The sequence below is a fragment of the Exophiala oligosperma genome, assembly GCF_000835515.1.
Source record: "Exophiala oligosperma strain CBS 72588 unplaced genomic scaffold supercont1.3, whole genome shotgun sequence".
Lineage (NCBI taxonomy): Eukaryota > Fungi > Ascomycota > Eurotiomycetes > Chaetothyriales > Herpotrichiellaceae > Exophiala > Exophiala oligosperma.
In genome coordinates this window covers 1,660,503-1,675,792 of record NW_015622820.1, presented here as the reverse complement: position 1 = coordinate 1,675,792, position 15,290 = coordinate 1,660,503, and the positions used below count along the sequence as shown (strand labels likewise).

The 15,290-nt window shown below is 51.1% G+C and overlaps 4 protein-coding genes across 4 annotated transcripts; 3 read left to right on the top strand and 1 right to left on the bottom strand.

The window, feature by feature from the left end:
• Positions 1 to 6,383: 6,383 nt before the first annotated feature.
• On the top strand, positions 6,384 to 6,896 carry PV06_03411 (uncharacterized protein; the record flags this gene model as incomplete). Its single annotated transcript, XM_016404195.1, has 1 exon — positions 6,384 to 6,896. One exon carries the CDS (start codon positions 6,384 to 6,386, stop codon positions 6,894 to 6,896), a length of 513 nt encoding a protein of 170 aa, XP_016265200.1.
• A 2,188-nt stretch (positions 6,897 to 9,084) lies between these two features.
• On the top strand, positions 9,085 to 12,819 carry PV06_03410 (uncharacterized protein; the record flags this gene model as incomplete). Its single annotated transcript, XM_016404194.1, has 8 exons — positions 9,085 to 9,184; positions 9,247 to 9,310; positions 9,407 to 9,783; positions 9,858 to 10,432; positions 11,395 to 11,538; positions 11,587 to 11,634; positions 11,707 to 12,001; positions 12,044 to 12,819. 8 exons carry the CDS (start codon positions 9,085 to 9,087, stop codon positions 12,817 to 12,819), a joined length of 2,379 nt encoding a protein of 792 aa, XP_016265199.1.
• On the bottom strand, positions 12,093 to 14,136 carry PV06_03409 (uncharacterized protein). The gene has a single exon (XM_016404193.1). It carries the CDS (start codon positions 14,065 to 14,067, stop codon positions 13,534 to 13,536), a length of 534 nt encoding a protein of 177 aa, XP_016265198.1. The 5' UTR covers positions 14,068 to 14,136; the 3' UTR covers positions 12,093 to 13,533.
• A 140-nt stretch (positions 14,137 to 14,276) lies between these two features.
• Positions 14,277 to 14,914, top strand: PV06_03408 (uncharacterized protein). Its single transcript, XM_016404192.1, has 3 exons — positions 14,277 to 14,388; positions 14,468 to 14,548; positions 14,663 to 14,914. The coding sequence occupies exons 1-3, from the start codon at positions 14,349 to 14,351 to the stop codon at positions 14,722 to 14,724; spliced, it is 183 nt and encodes a 60-aa protein (XP_016265197.1). The 5' UTR covers positions 14,277 to 14,348; the 3' UTR covers positions 14,725 to 14,914.
• Positions 14,915 to 15,290: the final 376 nt, after the last annotated feature.

Here is a 15,290-nt window from a genome sequence, read left to right as displayed (position 1 = left end):
AATCCTCGGCCATTGTTCCGATGCGGGTGCAGTTCCTTTGAGTAGTCGGAGATCCACACCTATTCCGCAGATCCCTACCAATCACGCCATTTGGAGCCCCTTGTAGTCCCAGCCTTGTGGATATTGCTGTGGGTTACTCCGTGCAGACTATTGTATACTATATGGCCATGACGGCAGGCCCAAGGGTCCTCCAACAAACAAAAGGTCCCCAATAGCTACGATTCGTACCGCCGCTGGCCAATGTCCTGCCTCTGATAAGGACAACATGCTTTGGACCACCACATTCCGCCCCGACTCCATATGGGGTGCGCACTTAATTAGACCTCACCACTACGATTAGCTTGGTCCTCCTGGATCGCTGTCATGATAACGAACACCTCCGTGCCTGCGTTGGGTGGTTGCAAACTAAGATCAAGATTAGGCCAAAGTTTCGACACTACATGGACATTCCTTGCTGCCGAAGGAACGATAATGCTAGAAGGCTCGCTAGCTGCGTTTGGATGACTGATCATGCTGCAAGATAACACTCGAATATGTTTTGGGCCGTACCCTGGAAATTATCAGCAATCATCTCACTTATACATCAATGCCGTCTGCCCGTCTTAGGTTCCGTCCCCGGCACAAGTATACATGCTGGCTGGCTGACTGGCTGCTCGAACAACGAGTTTCAAAGGCACGTCTAAGAGCGCATTTGAAATCGGGTCAATGGTGGAGCTTCGAGCTACTACTATCAATTTGCCTGATATTACACCGCAAGTCGTTCAAAGGCGATGGATTTACATGCATCCCTCATCTCCAAGCTCTTCAAGCAATACTATCAGCTGCTTTGAGCTTCATATAGTCATCAAAGTTCAGCACCGACTTGCCCAGTACCAGCGCGCTCTCGGCACAATCCTCCTTTGATGTCCACTCCTTTGGTGAATGACTGATGCCGTCCTTGGCACGTGCAAACACCATGGCTGTTGGGCACAGCAACTGCGTCATGGTCGAATCGTGCCCGGTGCCTGTGCGAGAAGCGATACCCTTGTCACCGCAGGCAAGTCTGACGCAGTCAATCGCTTCTGGCCAGAAGTTTCCAGGCAGGAGATGGACTGTTCTGTCCGTCTCGGTTTCCAGTCCATGTAACGAAGCAATTGACTTGACGCGCTCCATGATGATCTTGCCCATATCCTCCAATCCTTCGGCCTCCTTGTGCATCAAGCAGAAGGTGACCTTGCATTTGGACTGGATGTTGCAGGCACCCCACGGACGGCTATGAATTCCTGTCACCGTGGAAGCACCGTTCTTCTCATAGGCCAATTTCTCAAGTTCACATATCAGCTTGGCTGCGCCAGTCAAGGCGTCTCGTCGCCCGTACATCGGATAAGTGTTCGCATGACCATCCTCTCCGTGGAAGATGACATCGTACCAGGTCATACCCTGCCAGCCTTCGACCCAACCGACAGGCTTCCCAGCCTTTTCGAGATCTGTCGACTGCTCGCAGTGGATTTCAAAATGCGCTGAAATGGGGAATTCTTTGAACGTGTTTGGTCCGTCTCCAACATATCCGATCTTGGCCAGCTCGCTGCCCATGGTCAATTCTGAGGCGTCGTTGGATGCCGCAGCATGTGCTTGTTCAACGGTAGAGCGGCCAGCATATACGATGGACGAGCCCAGTAGAGGAAAGAATCTTGCACCTTCCTCGTTGGTCCAGTTGATGAGCACCACTGGTGCGCGAGTTTTGACTCCTTGTTCCTTGAAACTTCTCATGACTTCCAAGGCACCAAGAACCTGTCCTCGTGTCAGAATTTGTTTGTTCCTTGCAACAAGTTACGTACACCTAGTGGTCCATCGAATCTTCCGCCTGTAGCGACTGTGTCCAGGTGACTACCCATTGCAATAGGAGGAATGCTGTTGTCTTCGCCGGGGAACAAGCCAAATTGGGTTCCTGTTGCGTTAACCTATCCTTGTTCAGCATCTTCTCTGCTTAGTGGTCGTCTTCTTACTGACCTTATAATCGGCCCCAAGCTCAAGGAGTTGATCCCTAAACCAGTCCCGGACTTTCTTGTCATTCTCATCGGCACACAGACGGGTCACCCCTCCAGGAGAAGGTGCACTCCATTGCGCTGTGTAGTGGATGTCGTGCCTGAAGTGGGTGATCAGCATGCAACTTTTGTCTTGCTTCATCACTCCCTTCACTCACCATAACCGCTCACCATTGATCGAGAACTTGTCCGACAGTGGTGAGTTCCGTACTGTCGCATATGCACGAGTGGCAGTGAGTCTAATGGCTGCCTTGCTGATAGGTTTCACAGCGCCTGCTCCGAGGACTGCACGACAAACGGTGCGAGTGAGCATGTTGCTTTTCCAAGGTATGGCTTTTGTATTCAACGCGATCGTAAATTCTACAAAAGGTAGGTAAAGTTGAAGAGATCGTTCCTTTGCCTGGGGAGTGTTCTGTTTACATGACTTTCATAACAATACGCTAGACGACTCACCCGCGTCCGTCTGGAGACTTCCCCATGCCGTGTTATCTTCAGCATGACGCGTTCGGGTTTCTATAACTTGGAGCCGAAGTCCTCTACCGGACACATGCCTCTGCAGCTTACCCCACTACAGAACACAGTCCGCAGTTTGTCCAAGTTCAACTTCGGACCCAACTGGGGCAAAACGCGATAACAATCAGTATACTGGACCCACTTTCGAGGATATTCAGCAGTCCTCATGCAGATCCTGACCATCAACTGCCCCTTGCATTATCTAGCCTTATTAGAAAGAGTCCTCGAGAAAGAGGCAGGCCACCTCGAGCATCTACCTAGCTGGATGTCCTCCACGTGCTGAGGTGAGCCTTGTGCCGGCGAAATGAGGTGTATCGGTATTTGATGCACATCGTCGTAAGTTACCTCTTTCTACAACTGTAGTTCTTTGATAACAAGGGATCACCACTTGTTGCACCCACTTCTCGGGTGCTTATCATCCTCTCTACACTTTACCATCAAGGAGCCCGTACCAGGCAGACTTTGGTCCACTTCGAGATTGGGACACTCTCCCGGGGCGAATTGATGACCACGAGTGATTCTCTCCCTCGAGACTGAGACTGATAGCGACTCGCACAGCAAAGACTACTATGGATTCATTGGAGACGGGTACTTGTGATGCACTGACGTATAGGCTCGACGTATCATCCGCTAATGTATCTTCCACGCGTTGAATCCCTGAAGTACCCGATCCTTTATCTATATAAGTCTTTCTCCCGGGAGAAGCTGCTGCGCGCACCTGACTTGTGTGGTTTTCTCCTCAAACCCAACTGCATCACACAATACTCAGCTGCTGGCTATTCGCATCGGTCATCATCATGTCCAGCACAATTCAACCTGTCCTGCCTCAGGGCGCCGGTTATGGCGTCGTGATTGGGATTGGGTTCTTTTTTGCCCTGCTCATGGCTGGCGTATCATACCTGCAGGTAAATAAGGGGTAGTACTATTTCCTAGTTCTGCGTCGCTGACAATCGTGGCAGAACCGATACACGAAATACTCGACCAAAATGAGCGAGGAATTCAACACTGCCAGTCGAAGTGTCAAGCCTGGTCTGATTGCAAGTGGCGTTGTTTCTGCCTGGACCTGGGCTGCCACTCTGCTGCAGTCCAGTACTGTCACCTATGAATATGGCGTGTCGGGTCCGTTCTGGTACGCTGCCGGGGCCACCGTGCAGATATTCATGTTCTCAGTACTTGCGTGCAAGGTCAAGCAAAACGCTCCTCGGTGCCACACGTTTCTCGAAATCATCTACTATCGCTATGGCAAAGTCACGCATATAGTCTTTATCTTCTTTGCTCTCATGACCAACATTCTCGTTGCATCACAGTTGCTCCTTGGAGGCAGTGCTGTTGTGACTTCATTGACCGGGATGAATGTCTACGCGGCGGTGTTCCTCATTCCTTTGGGAGTGAGCGTCTATGTTGTGCTTGGTGGTCTCCGAGCGACTTTTCTGTGCGACTACTCTCATACAGTGATCGTCATGATCATTATTTTGTACTTCATGTTCAACGTAAGTATTTTCTGACACTTTAGAGCATGTGCCGGCTTGCTGACGGTGAGAAAATTCAAAGGTCTACACATCAAACGATCTCATTGGCTCTCCTGGAAAGATGTACGATCTGCTCGTGCATGCTGGCGAGGTGCGTCCAGTCGAAGGCAACGTGAAAGGCTCCTACTTGACTCAAAAATCGAACTTTGGTCTAATATTTGGTGTCATTCAACTATGCTCCGGCATGGGGACGGTCTTCCTGGATCAGGGTTACTGGCAACGCGCCATCGCCAGCCGTCCCACCACAGCAGTCCGAGGCTATATAATGGGTGGTTTCGCCTGGTACGCCATTCCATTTGGCTTTGCGACCACTCTTGGTCTGGCCGCAGTCGCCCTCACAGACAATCCGGCTTATCCCACCTATCCACACAACATGACCACGTCGCAGGTCTCTTCTGGATTATCTGCTCCGTTTGGCGCTGCAGCTCTGCTTGGAAAGAACGGGGCTATTGCATTGCTACTCACACTGTTCATGGCGGTCACATCCTCATCCTCGTCTGAGCTCATTGCGGTTTCCTCCATCCTCACCTTTGACGTCTACAAAGTCTACATCAAGCCATCCGCATCTCCAAAAGACTTGATATTTGTCTCCCACGTCATGATCTGCTTTTTTGGCCTCGTCATGGCCGCCTTTGCATGTATCTGGAATGCCATCGGCATCGACCTCGGTTGGCTTTTCCTCGTCATGGGTCTTCTCATTGGGGGTGCGGTTTTCCCAGCCGCCTTTGCTGTCACGTGGAAAGGCCAGACCCGCGCGGGTGCAATTTCTGGCGCTGTTTGCGGACTCTGTGCCGGTTTGACGGCGTGGCTTGTCGAAGCCAAAGTGCACTATGGCGAGCTTACGGTGTCTACCACTGGCGCCTCGTACCCTACTCTGGCCGGAAACATGGCAGGTGTGCTGACGGGACTCATCGTGACCTGCGCTGTCTCGTTGCTCAAGCCCGATAATTTTGACTGGGCCGCCACACGGGATATTAATGCGCCTTCGTCATTGTATGGCGATGTCGTCCCTAATGCCAATGCCAGCGTTCTGGGAGAGACTCGACCTGTCACTCCCACGGAGGGTCAACGTGGTTCTGTCGAGGGGCCTGCTGGAAAGCACGGAGACAATCAAGCAGAAGAAGAACCTAAGAATCCGAATCACAATGCCGAGCTGCAGACGGTCCTCGACGAGGAGAAGGAAGAAGCCGAAGACCGCGCCGTCCTTGAAAATCCTCAATCGTTACAGCGCACCTATATTTTCGCCCTCGTCCTCTCCGCGGTACTCTCTTTGAGTATGGATGTCATTATTCCTGTCCCGATGTTCCTCAGTCACTATATCTACTCCAAGGGCTTCTTCACCTTCTACGTGGTTGTCAGCTTTATCTGGGTGTTTGCGGCCCTCTTCATGTGCGGCATCTTACCCATTTGGGAGACTCGCACATTCTGGCGCGAGTTTATCGGCGAGATTCTGGGACGTAAGAAAGTCCTCTCCGGTGCATCACCGGATACAGAAATGTCTTCCTCACAGTCATCGGGAACTCTGTCACCAACCGAGGCGAAGGAGCCTGCTGATCAAATCAAGACATGATAGACCATCGCCGTTCGAGAGGAATGACAGACATATTATGATCCGAGTGAACAATGAGAACAAATGTAGGAAACGGAGGGACAGGGGTTGATAGTGGTTTTGGAGTTGATGACTTCAAATGAGAGCTTGGAATATGGAAAGTTTGCGAGAGCGTCCATCCATAGTGGTGCGATTTTGTCATCACATACCAGGTGTCTTGATATACTCCGCCATAGTCATTCTTGTAATTCATCTGAACCAATGGTATGCTGAAAAATTGGTATCTCTTGGCCATGGCCCTCCATGATATGTTCTTCCCCAGTCTGGGAATGGAGTGAAGTCACATACTTACAGCTGAAACGAACCACGGTCATCGCGGTCATCACGGTGTCAGCAGTGACGAATCACGTGGGTCAGAAACCCCTCAGTGCAAGAATGTCAACAAGCTTCTGGCCTTTTGCCGCACTGCATTACTCTCACTTGACTGCAACTGCTCGACTTCTAGGTCGATAACGATGATCAAAGAGCCAACTCTGGCATTGGAAGACATACCATGTATCCGCCGACGGTGAATCGGGCTTGCCAAAGATGCAGCAGGTACGTGACACCCATTCCTGTTCTGATGGTGTCTTACCGACCATTCCGTAGGAAGAAAGTCAAATGTAAGTAGCCGAATTGCAACAATATTCAGGGAAGACGCAATCGCCCCTAAAGCAAGACACAGGTGATATGACGCGACCTGGCAGCAGCCTTTGCAGGCGCCTCGGAATGTCGTGCACATTTCCGCTCAGACAAAAGCCTCGTCTCCGGAGCCACAGCTCTCCAGATACGCCAAAACGTAAAACTCGGCGCTTGCAGACCTCACACTCCGTTGGTGAAGATGTTTTGCCTGGTCATGAAAACAATGGTGATGGCTGTGATCGCCTTACAGCGACCCTGTTCCAAGTGTTGGACTCGAATGCAACGTCGGACGAGTCACAAGACCATTACGCTCGCGAGCCCACGCTGAACAACAATCCCACTTCCTCCTTCGAAGAGGCTACACGGCTCCGAGCAGATGGATTAGGTAATGGCCACGTTCAAGATTCTTCTAGTAGCCAGGGCGAGGACGCTTCCTTCGAACTCCCGGATCTCAGATTGTTGATAAATTCAGAAAACGAGGACCCTACAGACGTGCGGCCGTCCACACTGGATTTTGGTTCAGGCATGAATGACCAAAGCTCAGCAGTCAGCGGGCGCGACGGTTGGGGCATCCCTAATGAAGTAGCCGTGGACCTGTGAGCGTTCCCGGACTATCTTATGAGCAGATTAAAAAAGTCTTACAAAGCATACTAGGATCGAACATTATTTTTCTAAGATTCAACCCTGGCTGGCCATTCTGCACCGGCCACTCTTCTACAATGAGTACATGGTTGCGGGAGATTCGGAAGCACAGTGTCTTCGACCGTCTGCAGAACTCAGACAAGACGTCGTCTTCATGATCAACGGTATTTCGCATTGTCGGCCAGGTTTTCGACCAATCGTATCAATGCATACAACTACAACCATCTACTTGACTCTGAGTAGGTTACCTACATGTAGGTAAACATGTGTGTATCGGAGTGTTCTTCAATTGGGGCCATTACATCGTATTCGTGTGGAGACCCGGGAACGCCAAGCTTTTCTCTCTGCTGGCGTCATTTTGGCCGAAGCCGGAAATTTGCCTAATCTGGTCATGCCTGGATCTCCTCCTGTGTAGTAGAAAAGGGAAACAGGGCAACCAGGGTTGTATCTTGCCGAGAAACAAGTAGAGAATCTCAAGGGACAAAAGAGATGGAGCGAATTTTCAAAACAACGGAATCGCATACCATCTGTGAGGGTTTTCCAGCGGCCAATATTTTTGCAACAGAGCCACCCGACGACGATGCCGTTCAAGAAGATCGACGTTCATCACCACTTGGTGACACCGGCATACAAGACAGTAGGTGATCGCGTCTTGACTCTCTGTTACGTGAGTACTATGGGTTAATTAATTTTATGGATATAAGGACGATAGGCACTGGAACAAAACGGAGGAGACCCGTCCGGCTCCTGGACGCCCGAGGGGTCCATTTCCGCAGACGAAAAGTCTTGTGAAGAGTCGGGTGTCGGGGTGACCATTTTCTCCTTGACCGTCCCCGGGGCGGGAATCGCCCAAGGACAATCAGATCGAGCGGCTGCCGCCCTCGCCCGGGAGACGAACGAGTACCTCGCCTCGTTGCGCGACGAGAGCCCTCGAACCCGAGGGTTCTTCGCCTGCGTCCTCCCCCCCTTGACGGACACGCCGGCGGCACTGGAGGGGATCGCCCACGCCCTGGACGTGTTGAAGGCCGACGGGGTCACCCTGTTTTCTCGGTACGGCGCCCCTGGCAGCCCGAACAAATACCTGGGTCACGCCGATTTTGGGTCCGCGTGGCAGGCCCTGAACGAGAGGCGGGCCGTGGTTTTTGTGCACCCCACCCACGCGGCCAACACCGACCTCATCGACCCGTCACTGCCTCAGCCGATCGTCGACTATCCTCACGAGACGACCCGGACGGCCTCGGGCATGATCGTAGCCGGCACCGTGGACGCCCACCCGGACTGCAAGATCATCCTGGCTCACGCCGGTGGCACGCTGCCGTACCTGGCCGACCGACTGTTGGCGCTCGCCGACACGGGCCTCGCTTCCAAGACGGCCCGAGACATCAAAAACGCCGTGCGGTCCTCTTACCACGACGTGGCCTGGTCGAGTTCGAAGAAGGTTGTAGACGTGTTGTTGAAAGTCACCACCCCGGACCACATCTTGTTCGGCACCGATTATCCGTACGCGCCGCCCGCGACGATCCGCTCCTTTCCAAGCAGATTCAACGATGCAGAACTCAAGGAAGACTTCAAGTACGCCATCAGTCGGGGCAACGCGTTGAAATTGTTCCCTCGTCTGGCTGCGTACGAAGAGGGGAAGATGGAGAAGACGTAGTTTGGAGATCTTTTTTTGTCAGATAGAGTATCCATTTTTTCATGCTCGGACCGTGTTTAACGCTGGTGATCGATGGTGATGCAAACATAAGTATAAGTATTCCTCAATGATGTGAGTCTCAAACCTATCATCCACTGGCTGATCGATGCGGTGGAGAGAACACATACGATCAGGAAAGATCTAGCCTGAAATGTCAATTCTCCATGAACGGGGAAGCACCCATTGTACGTCACCCCGGGTTTCACGGAGAAAGACAGAGGAGGTCATGACTACCGGCTACAAGGGTGTGGTCCGGAATCTCCACATTGGACGAAACAAGGTGGTTACTCGTAGGGATGGAGCCGCTCCTCTCGCGGGGAACGAAAAGTATCAATCGACCGTGGTACCGCCGACTGAGTACAATGCCGTGATAAAGAAGAACTTGGCCATCTTTTGAGGCTTGTTTCTGGGTATACGACCTTGGTCAAGTAGTATATATTCATTCTTATCGTAATGTCGATCGAACCATCATGGATTGTTGGCCTGGCCACACTCAGCATTTTCTTGTACGCTCTTTGCACTGTAGGGAGAAGAGGCAAGAACTATCCACCAGGTAAGTACCAAAGAAGAAGCCAATGGTAATTTACCGGTCCATCACACTCACATCTCGTGTAGGACCACTGACACTACCATTATTGGGGAACCTTCATCAAATTCCATTAAAGGGCGCTCATTTCAAGTAGGTCTCCAACACAAACAGAAAGAGAGAGAAAGAGAAACACCTTAGGGGCACCGTGGCAGATTCACAGAGTTACAAAGTTAACCCGTGCGATAGATTTACCGAGTGGGCAAAAGTGTACGGAGGAATCTTCTCCCTCAAACTGGGACCTGGCACGGCCGTCGTCGTCACCGACCGTCGCGTGGTGCGTGAGCTTTTGGACAAACAGAGCGCCATCTCGAGCTTCAGACCGCCGTCGTACGTCGGCAATTTGATCACAGGCGGAGATCATGTCCTCGTCATGGATCCCGGTCCCAAGTGGAGGACGATGCGGAAAGTGATCGTACAGGAATTTACAGAGACCATGTGTGACAAGAAACATGTCAACGTGGTGAATGCGGAAGCGATTCAGATGTTGAGGGACAACGTCGTCGATCCGAAAGGTTTGATGAAACATCCAAAACGATTTGCAAACAGCATCATCATGAGTCTAGGTATGAGATTCAGAAACCCCGAAAAATTCAGGAGTAGAGATAAGAACTGACCACCCCCATCCCCGTAACGATAGTCTTTGGAGTTCGTACACCCGACATAACAACGTCGCATATGAGACGCATGTTTGAGCTCATGGAGCATTGGTCACTGGTCATGGAGCTGGGCAGCACACCTCCGGTCGACTTTTATCCTTTTCTCAAATGGATCCCTCAGCGATTCCTGGGCAACTGGATTTCTCGTGCAAATCAGGTCAAGGAAGAAATGTATTCTCTCTATCGAGACCTTGTGGAGGATGTAATCAGACGAAGAGATGCCTTGGGCCCGCGAGATTCGATGATGGATCGAGTTCTGGATCAACTAGACTCGGGAAAGCTAACGCTAACGAAACATCAGCTGTACTTCCTTGCGGGGATCGTGATTGAGGGCGGCTCGGACACGACAGCGTCAGGTATCCTGGCGTTTCTCAAGGCCATGACATGTCTTCCAGAAGTGCAGAAGAAGGCACAGGCTGAAATTGATGCCGTGGTTGGACAAGACAGGACGCCTCAATGGTCCGACTATGAGAAGCTTCCATACGTGAGTCAGGTCTTGAAGGAATCCATGAGATGGCGGCCTGTGGGTGGTGCCGGCGTTCCGCATGCTCTTTCTGTAGGTAAAGTGTATTCTCGTTCCTCTTGGTATCCACTCAACCTGACGTCGTGAAGACGAAGAATGGAAACCATCGTGCGAGAATTCGACCAGGTCAAATGCGATAGATTTCCAAAGCATTCATAGTTCGGTATTCAGAGTAACACCATTTCGATATGTCGTCGACCGCGGAGACGTTCAAGCCACCGCTTCCACCGAATCGGGGTAGATCATGATGCCGGCATACAGTGCAATAGAGTACAATAGTGATCTTACCTTGTCATGAAGCTGAGCTACAGATCTTGGGCACCCCATTGAGGTTGTTTGTTCATCCCAATCCAATCTTCATTGTGATTTTCCCGGTTCCCAGTTCTATAGGTGAAGACGGCTGCCCCCGCAACAGTCGGTAGAAGTGAGAGGTTTTGGAACATCGCGAAGGGGGCAAAGAGAGAGCAGAGGAGTCGGTCGATTCGGCAATAATGATGTAGAGTGAACAGCAGCAGTGGCCAGCAGAGAGAACTCGCGGAACAGGATCTCGATTACGATCCCGGCTCAAGTGCTTTTGACCGTAGAGAGAGGAATTTGACAAGTCCATCTCGCATCAATGGCTGAACAACGATAAGGACAAGGACACCGGCGGCAATTGTATGGGTATATGAGTAGGAAATAAGGCTGGTCAAAGCAATAGAGTGAGAGAGAGATGTGACTGCGTTGGCGCGTCATAAAAGCGGCGCTCATTATCGATACGTCTTGGCACTAACCATATATCAGCGTTTAGATGGCAGCAACCTCTCTTCACGTTCCTTCATGTTTGCTCAATATTTCCCATTCCTTACTTCAAATATCCGTGATCGACCTCATATGTGGCAATGGCGTCCTTTCGGGCGCGGGTGGAGGAGGTTTACCGCAATGATGACTCGAAGAAAACTCTTTTAGAGGTATACCTTTTGTTGCATTGATGGACATCATTGACACCTCCATAGGACATGTTGGCCGAACTCGAGGAGCGTACCCGAGAACGAGATGCTGCGAAAGGCGAACTTGACATGGCCAAAGATACTGCCCGCACCTACTACCAACGTATGGTCCAAGCGGAAGCAGACAAATCTCATGTCCAGACATCAACGGTTACTTGTCTCTCATACCGCTACTGGCTCTAGACTAATGTACACCAGGAGTGCGACAGGTTCCTGCTTGTCCTGATAGATGGCGATAGCATGCCGGTGAGGCCATGAGTGCCGACGGGGTTTCGCAAGAGGAACACCGTCTTTAATGATGTTTGCTGACCTGGACAGTTTCTCGATGAATTTCTTCCAAGAGGCATGGAAGGTGGCGAGGACGCTGGAAAGCATCTCCGATCTTCAATTCTCGATTATTACAAAACAAACCCCAAATTCCACGCTGACGATCGTATTATCATCCGTGTATATGCTAATGTGCGTGGTTTTGCTCGTGCTCTCAAAGCTGCCAAGATCATCTCCGAAGAGTCGACGTTTGATCAATTCATCGCTGGCTTCAATAAGAGCCACCTGCTGTCCGACTACATCGACGCTGGTCCAAACAAGGAAGCTGCAGATTCCAAGTTGAAAGGTATGTCAACTTAAATTTTCCTCGATTCGATTGATTTGACAGGTCTACCCAAAGCAAACTTCGAGCTCTTCTATCGAAACCGCCATTGTCAGCATATTGTATTTGGAGGATCTGCAGACAACAGCTACGCAGGCTTTCTCGGCCCGTATGCGCTTCCTGGGGGCATCAATGATCGCGTAACCCTGATTGAAGGGCCGCCGTTCGCTTCTGATCTCCGAAAAGTAGCGCAAGGGTTCAATCGAGTGGCGTTGACGACCGTCTTCAGGACGACAAAGATTCAAGTGATCAATGGTAACCAAATTGTTGCGGGAGTCAAGAGACCTGCCCCTGCAAGCTACATCTCTGGCCGACCGACGACAGGTGCAGCTCTGACGCCAGCAGACAAAAAGCCTTCACATCCTCCGACAGTGCCTATTCCCTCGCCGGTCATATACCAGAATCAATATGGCCAGCGTCTTGATACACCATTGACCTACGATAAGGAATACCTCAAGCTTCTTTACGACAAGAATTCGAGGCTGTGCAACAACTTTTATTTGCGTGGCCACTGTCTCTTCGGGAATACCTGTGCATGGGACCACTCCCAACAGTTGACCCAAACCCAACTCGACACAATGCGATACAAAGCCAGGACCTCGAATTGCTTCAACCCCTTCTGTGCGGATCCGGCCTGTTGCTTGGGCCACATGTGTCCGAGGGGAAGTGCCTGCAATAACCCAGCATGCAAATTTCTCCCTGAGATGCACAATATTGACGTCAGCCACGTGTACGAATACAACACTGTAACGCAGGAGAAGAAAGAGTTGAAGCCTTCCTAGGAGGAAATGCACCAGCAAACTCCCACCTCATCCAACGCTGCGTCAGAGGCTTCCAAATTGACATTGGCCATATCGCCAGCAGCCCCCAGTTCTATACTCGGCGCTGCGATTGCCGGCCTATCCGCACGGAAGCGGCCGTCGTAGCGTCGACGGTCATCTCGGACATCCTGATCTTCAAAGAGGATGTCTAAAAGACTCGTGCCCTCCTCGCTCCCAATTCAACCCATGTCAGAAGGTATCCATCAAGCGCTGACATAGATGACCCTCCCCTTTCTTTCAGTACAAAGCGAACATTCCCTTGCAATTGCTTGCCTGAGAAATACCCCTTTAGATTGTACCGTTTCTCCAACTGCTAGTCCGCTCAATGGCACGCTCTGTTGGGTCGGGCCATTTCCTCCTGGGCATCCAGCATGCTTCCGAGCATACAGATCACGACTTTTGCTTTTTGGATTTTCAAAACCCATGAAACTGTGATAGCAATGAAAACAAGTTTAAACTTATGATCATTTCTCTGGTGTGACTCGCTGTATCTGGCTTCCAGCGGTGATGTGTGAGATCAATCGCGTTCGATATGCTGTTGTAGTGCGGGTGTCATGACTTGTAGACCTGGTCGGCGGGCCGGTCGATTGTTCAGGGTATTTTCAAACGGGCTTTAAAAGACATGGCTGGCGTGGTCGAATGCAGTATCATGCATTGCGAGATGATGTCTTTTTTTCAATCTTGGACAATTGCCATGCTCTTTCTGAGTTCTCGCTCGCGTTGCTTGCTCTGCAGTTCCAGTCTCTCAATGGCATATTGTAGCCGCTCTTTCTTCTGCTGCATACGTTTCATCTCTAGCATCTTGGTGTCGCTGAGACCGGGGGTACGGGACGACGACCTGTCGTTGCGGATTGGCTGGTCGATGGCACCGCCGAAGCTCGAGCTTCGTCTGTTGTTATTGTTGTTGTTCAATCGTCCTTCGAGCAACTCCGACCGCGCCTTCAGGCTTTCTTCCTTCCTACCCAATTGATTCACGTAGTTGTCCACCGTCGACAGCAATTGGTGTATGGCAGGCACGATCTCGTCGACCAGCGACTGTTGCGCCTCTCGCAGAGTGGGCTCGGGCAGGAGTTCGAAATGTTGTTGCGTCTGCAGGACCTTGCACAGGCGGGGAAAGTCGGACACGCCTTCGTCGAGAATGGAGATACTCGAGTCGAGTAGAGACAGCGAGGACCGCAGTGACGAGACGGCGGGGCCGAGGGATGCCATGGTAGAACTTTTCTTTCTTCAGACTCTTCAACACATGGCTCCAAGCACCAATTTCTGGGAGAGAGTCCGCATTCGACGACGGGTAAACAACATTTGCGATCGCGAACCGCAACGCAAACTCGTCAAATACGCCAAGACAGTCCTGATTGGGTTTAGCTCGGTCTCGAGCTCGGGAACATTGAAGCAAAGCAAAGCTCACTTTTGACCAGCAGCAACCCCCCTCCCAACACTCTTTCACGGAATCAACACCTCTCAAACCCTCAACCAGACCCGTCCTCAAAATGCCTGGCTGGATCCCCAAGAAGTTTCCCGGCAAAGTTGGTGAGTTTTGTCCCGCAACAAAAGACCTTTGATCTCGAGAGACAGAGAACTTCCACTGACCACAAACCCCCGAGCGCAGCCGAACCCATGATCCCTTTCTACGCGGCGGGCGTCATCGTTCTGTACGCAATCAATGCCGGCGCCAACGCCATGATGGCTTGTGAGTGACTCTCCTGTCCAAATCCATCCGACGACGAAGCTCCGAAACCCCCGGAGGAGCGAACTTTGTCGCGACAACTCAAGAGACTGACGTGTAACCCCGAAAAACCTGCAGCGGACGAGTACAAGAACGATCCTCGGAACCCAAACGCAAAGCCTAACCCGAAGGCGACGTAAAGAACCGACCATTGAAAACGTCGTTGGTTCTACATCATCTGTGCTACCCTATGCCGATTCAAACGATGGGTCGATCGGGAATGCGGTGGTGGAGGTATACAAAGCTGCCCGAATCAAAGTGTACATATTACAAGCATAGAAGAGATCCGTCCAGTGGAACAATGGAATGAAAAAGTCGGAAAACCAAAAATCACAGTTTCTGTCTGCGAGTGTTTTGTTTGTTCGCCATTTCGTTCCTTGTGAAATTGACACTCGCTCCGGCAGAACGAATGTTGGATTGGAATGAGGCTGGTTTCGGCCGACTGATACAACATTTCGAAAATCACTTCAAGCTTACAGAATGGTTGGTCGCCATATCCAGCAATATATTCGTCTAGTTCCGGAAGATCACCGATGTTTAATTCTATGACGACGCCCTCATCGAGGAGAAGCCAGCTTCTTCCTCCTCTAACTGGTAAGGACAACGAGTCATATATCCGTGGTAAATGACACCTTCAGTGCCCACTACTCCAAGAAAGCTTACTTGTGAAGCCGGAATGCTCATAAGGCCTCAACGGTGGCAAGTC

Excerpts from the sequence above, each read along its gene's own strand:
- PV06_03409 (XM_016404193.1), bottom strand. The coding sequence starts at position 14,067 with ATGGCATCCCTCGGCCCCGCCGTCTCGTCACTGCGGTCCTCGCTGTCT.
- PV06_03408 (XM_016404192.1), top strand. The coding sequence starts at position 14,349 with ATGCCTGGCTGGATCCCCAAGAAGTTTCCCGGCAAAGTTG. Across the intron at positions 14,389-14,467 it reads GAAGTTTCCCGGCAAAGTTG|CCGAACCCATGATCCCTTTC; the intron begins GTGAGTTTTGTC and ends CCCCGAGCGCAG. Across the intron at positions 14,549-14,662 it reads CGCCAACGCCATGATGGCTT|CGGACGAGTACAAGAACGAT; the intron begins GTGAGTGACTCT and ends AAAAACCTGCAG.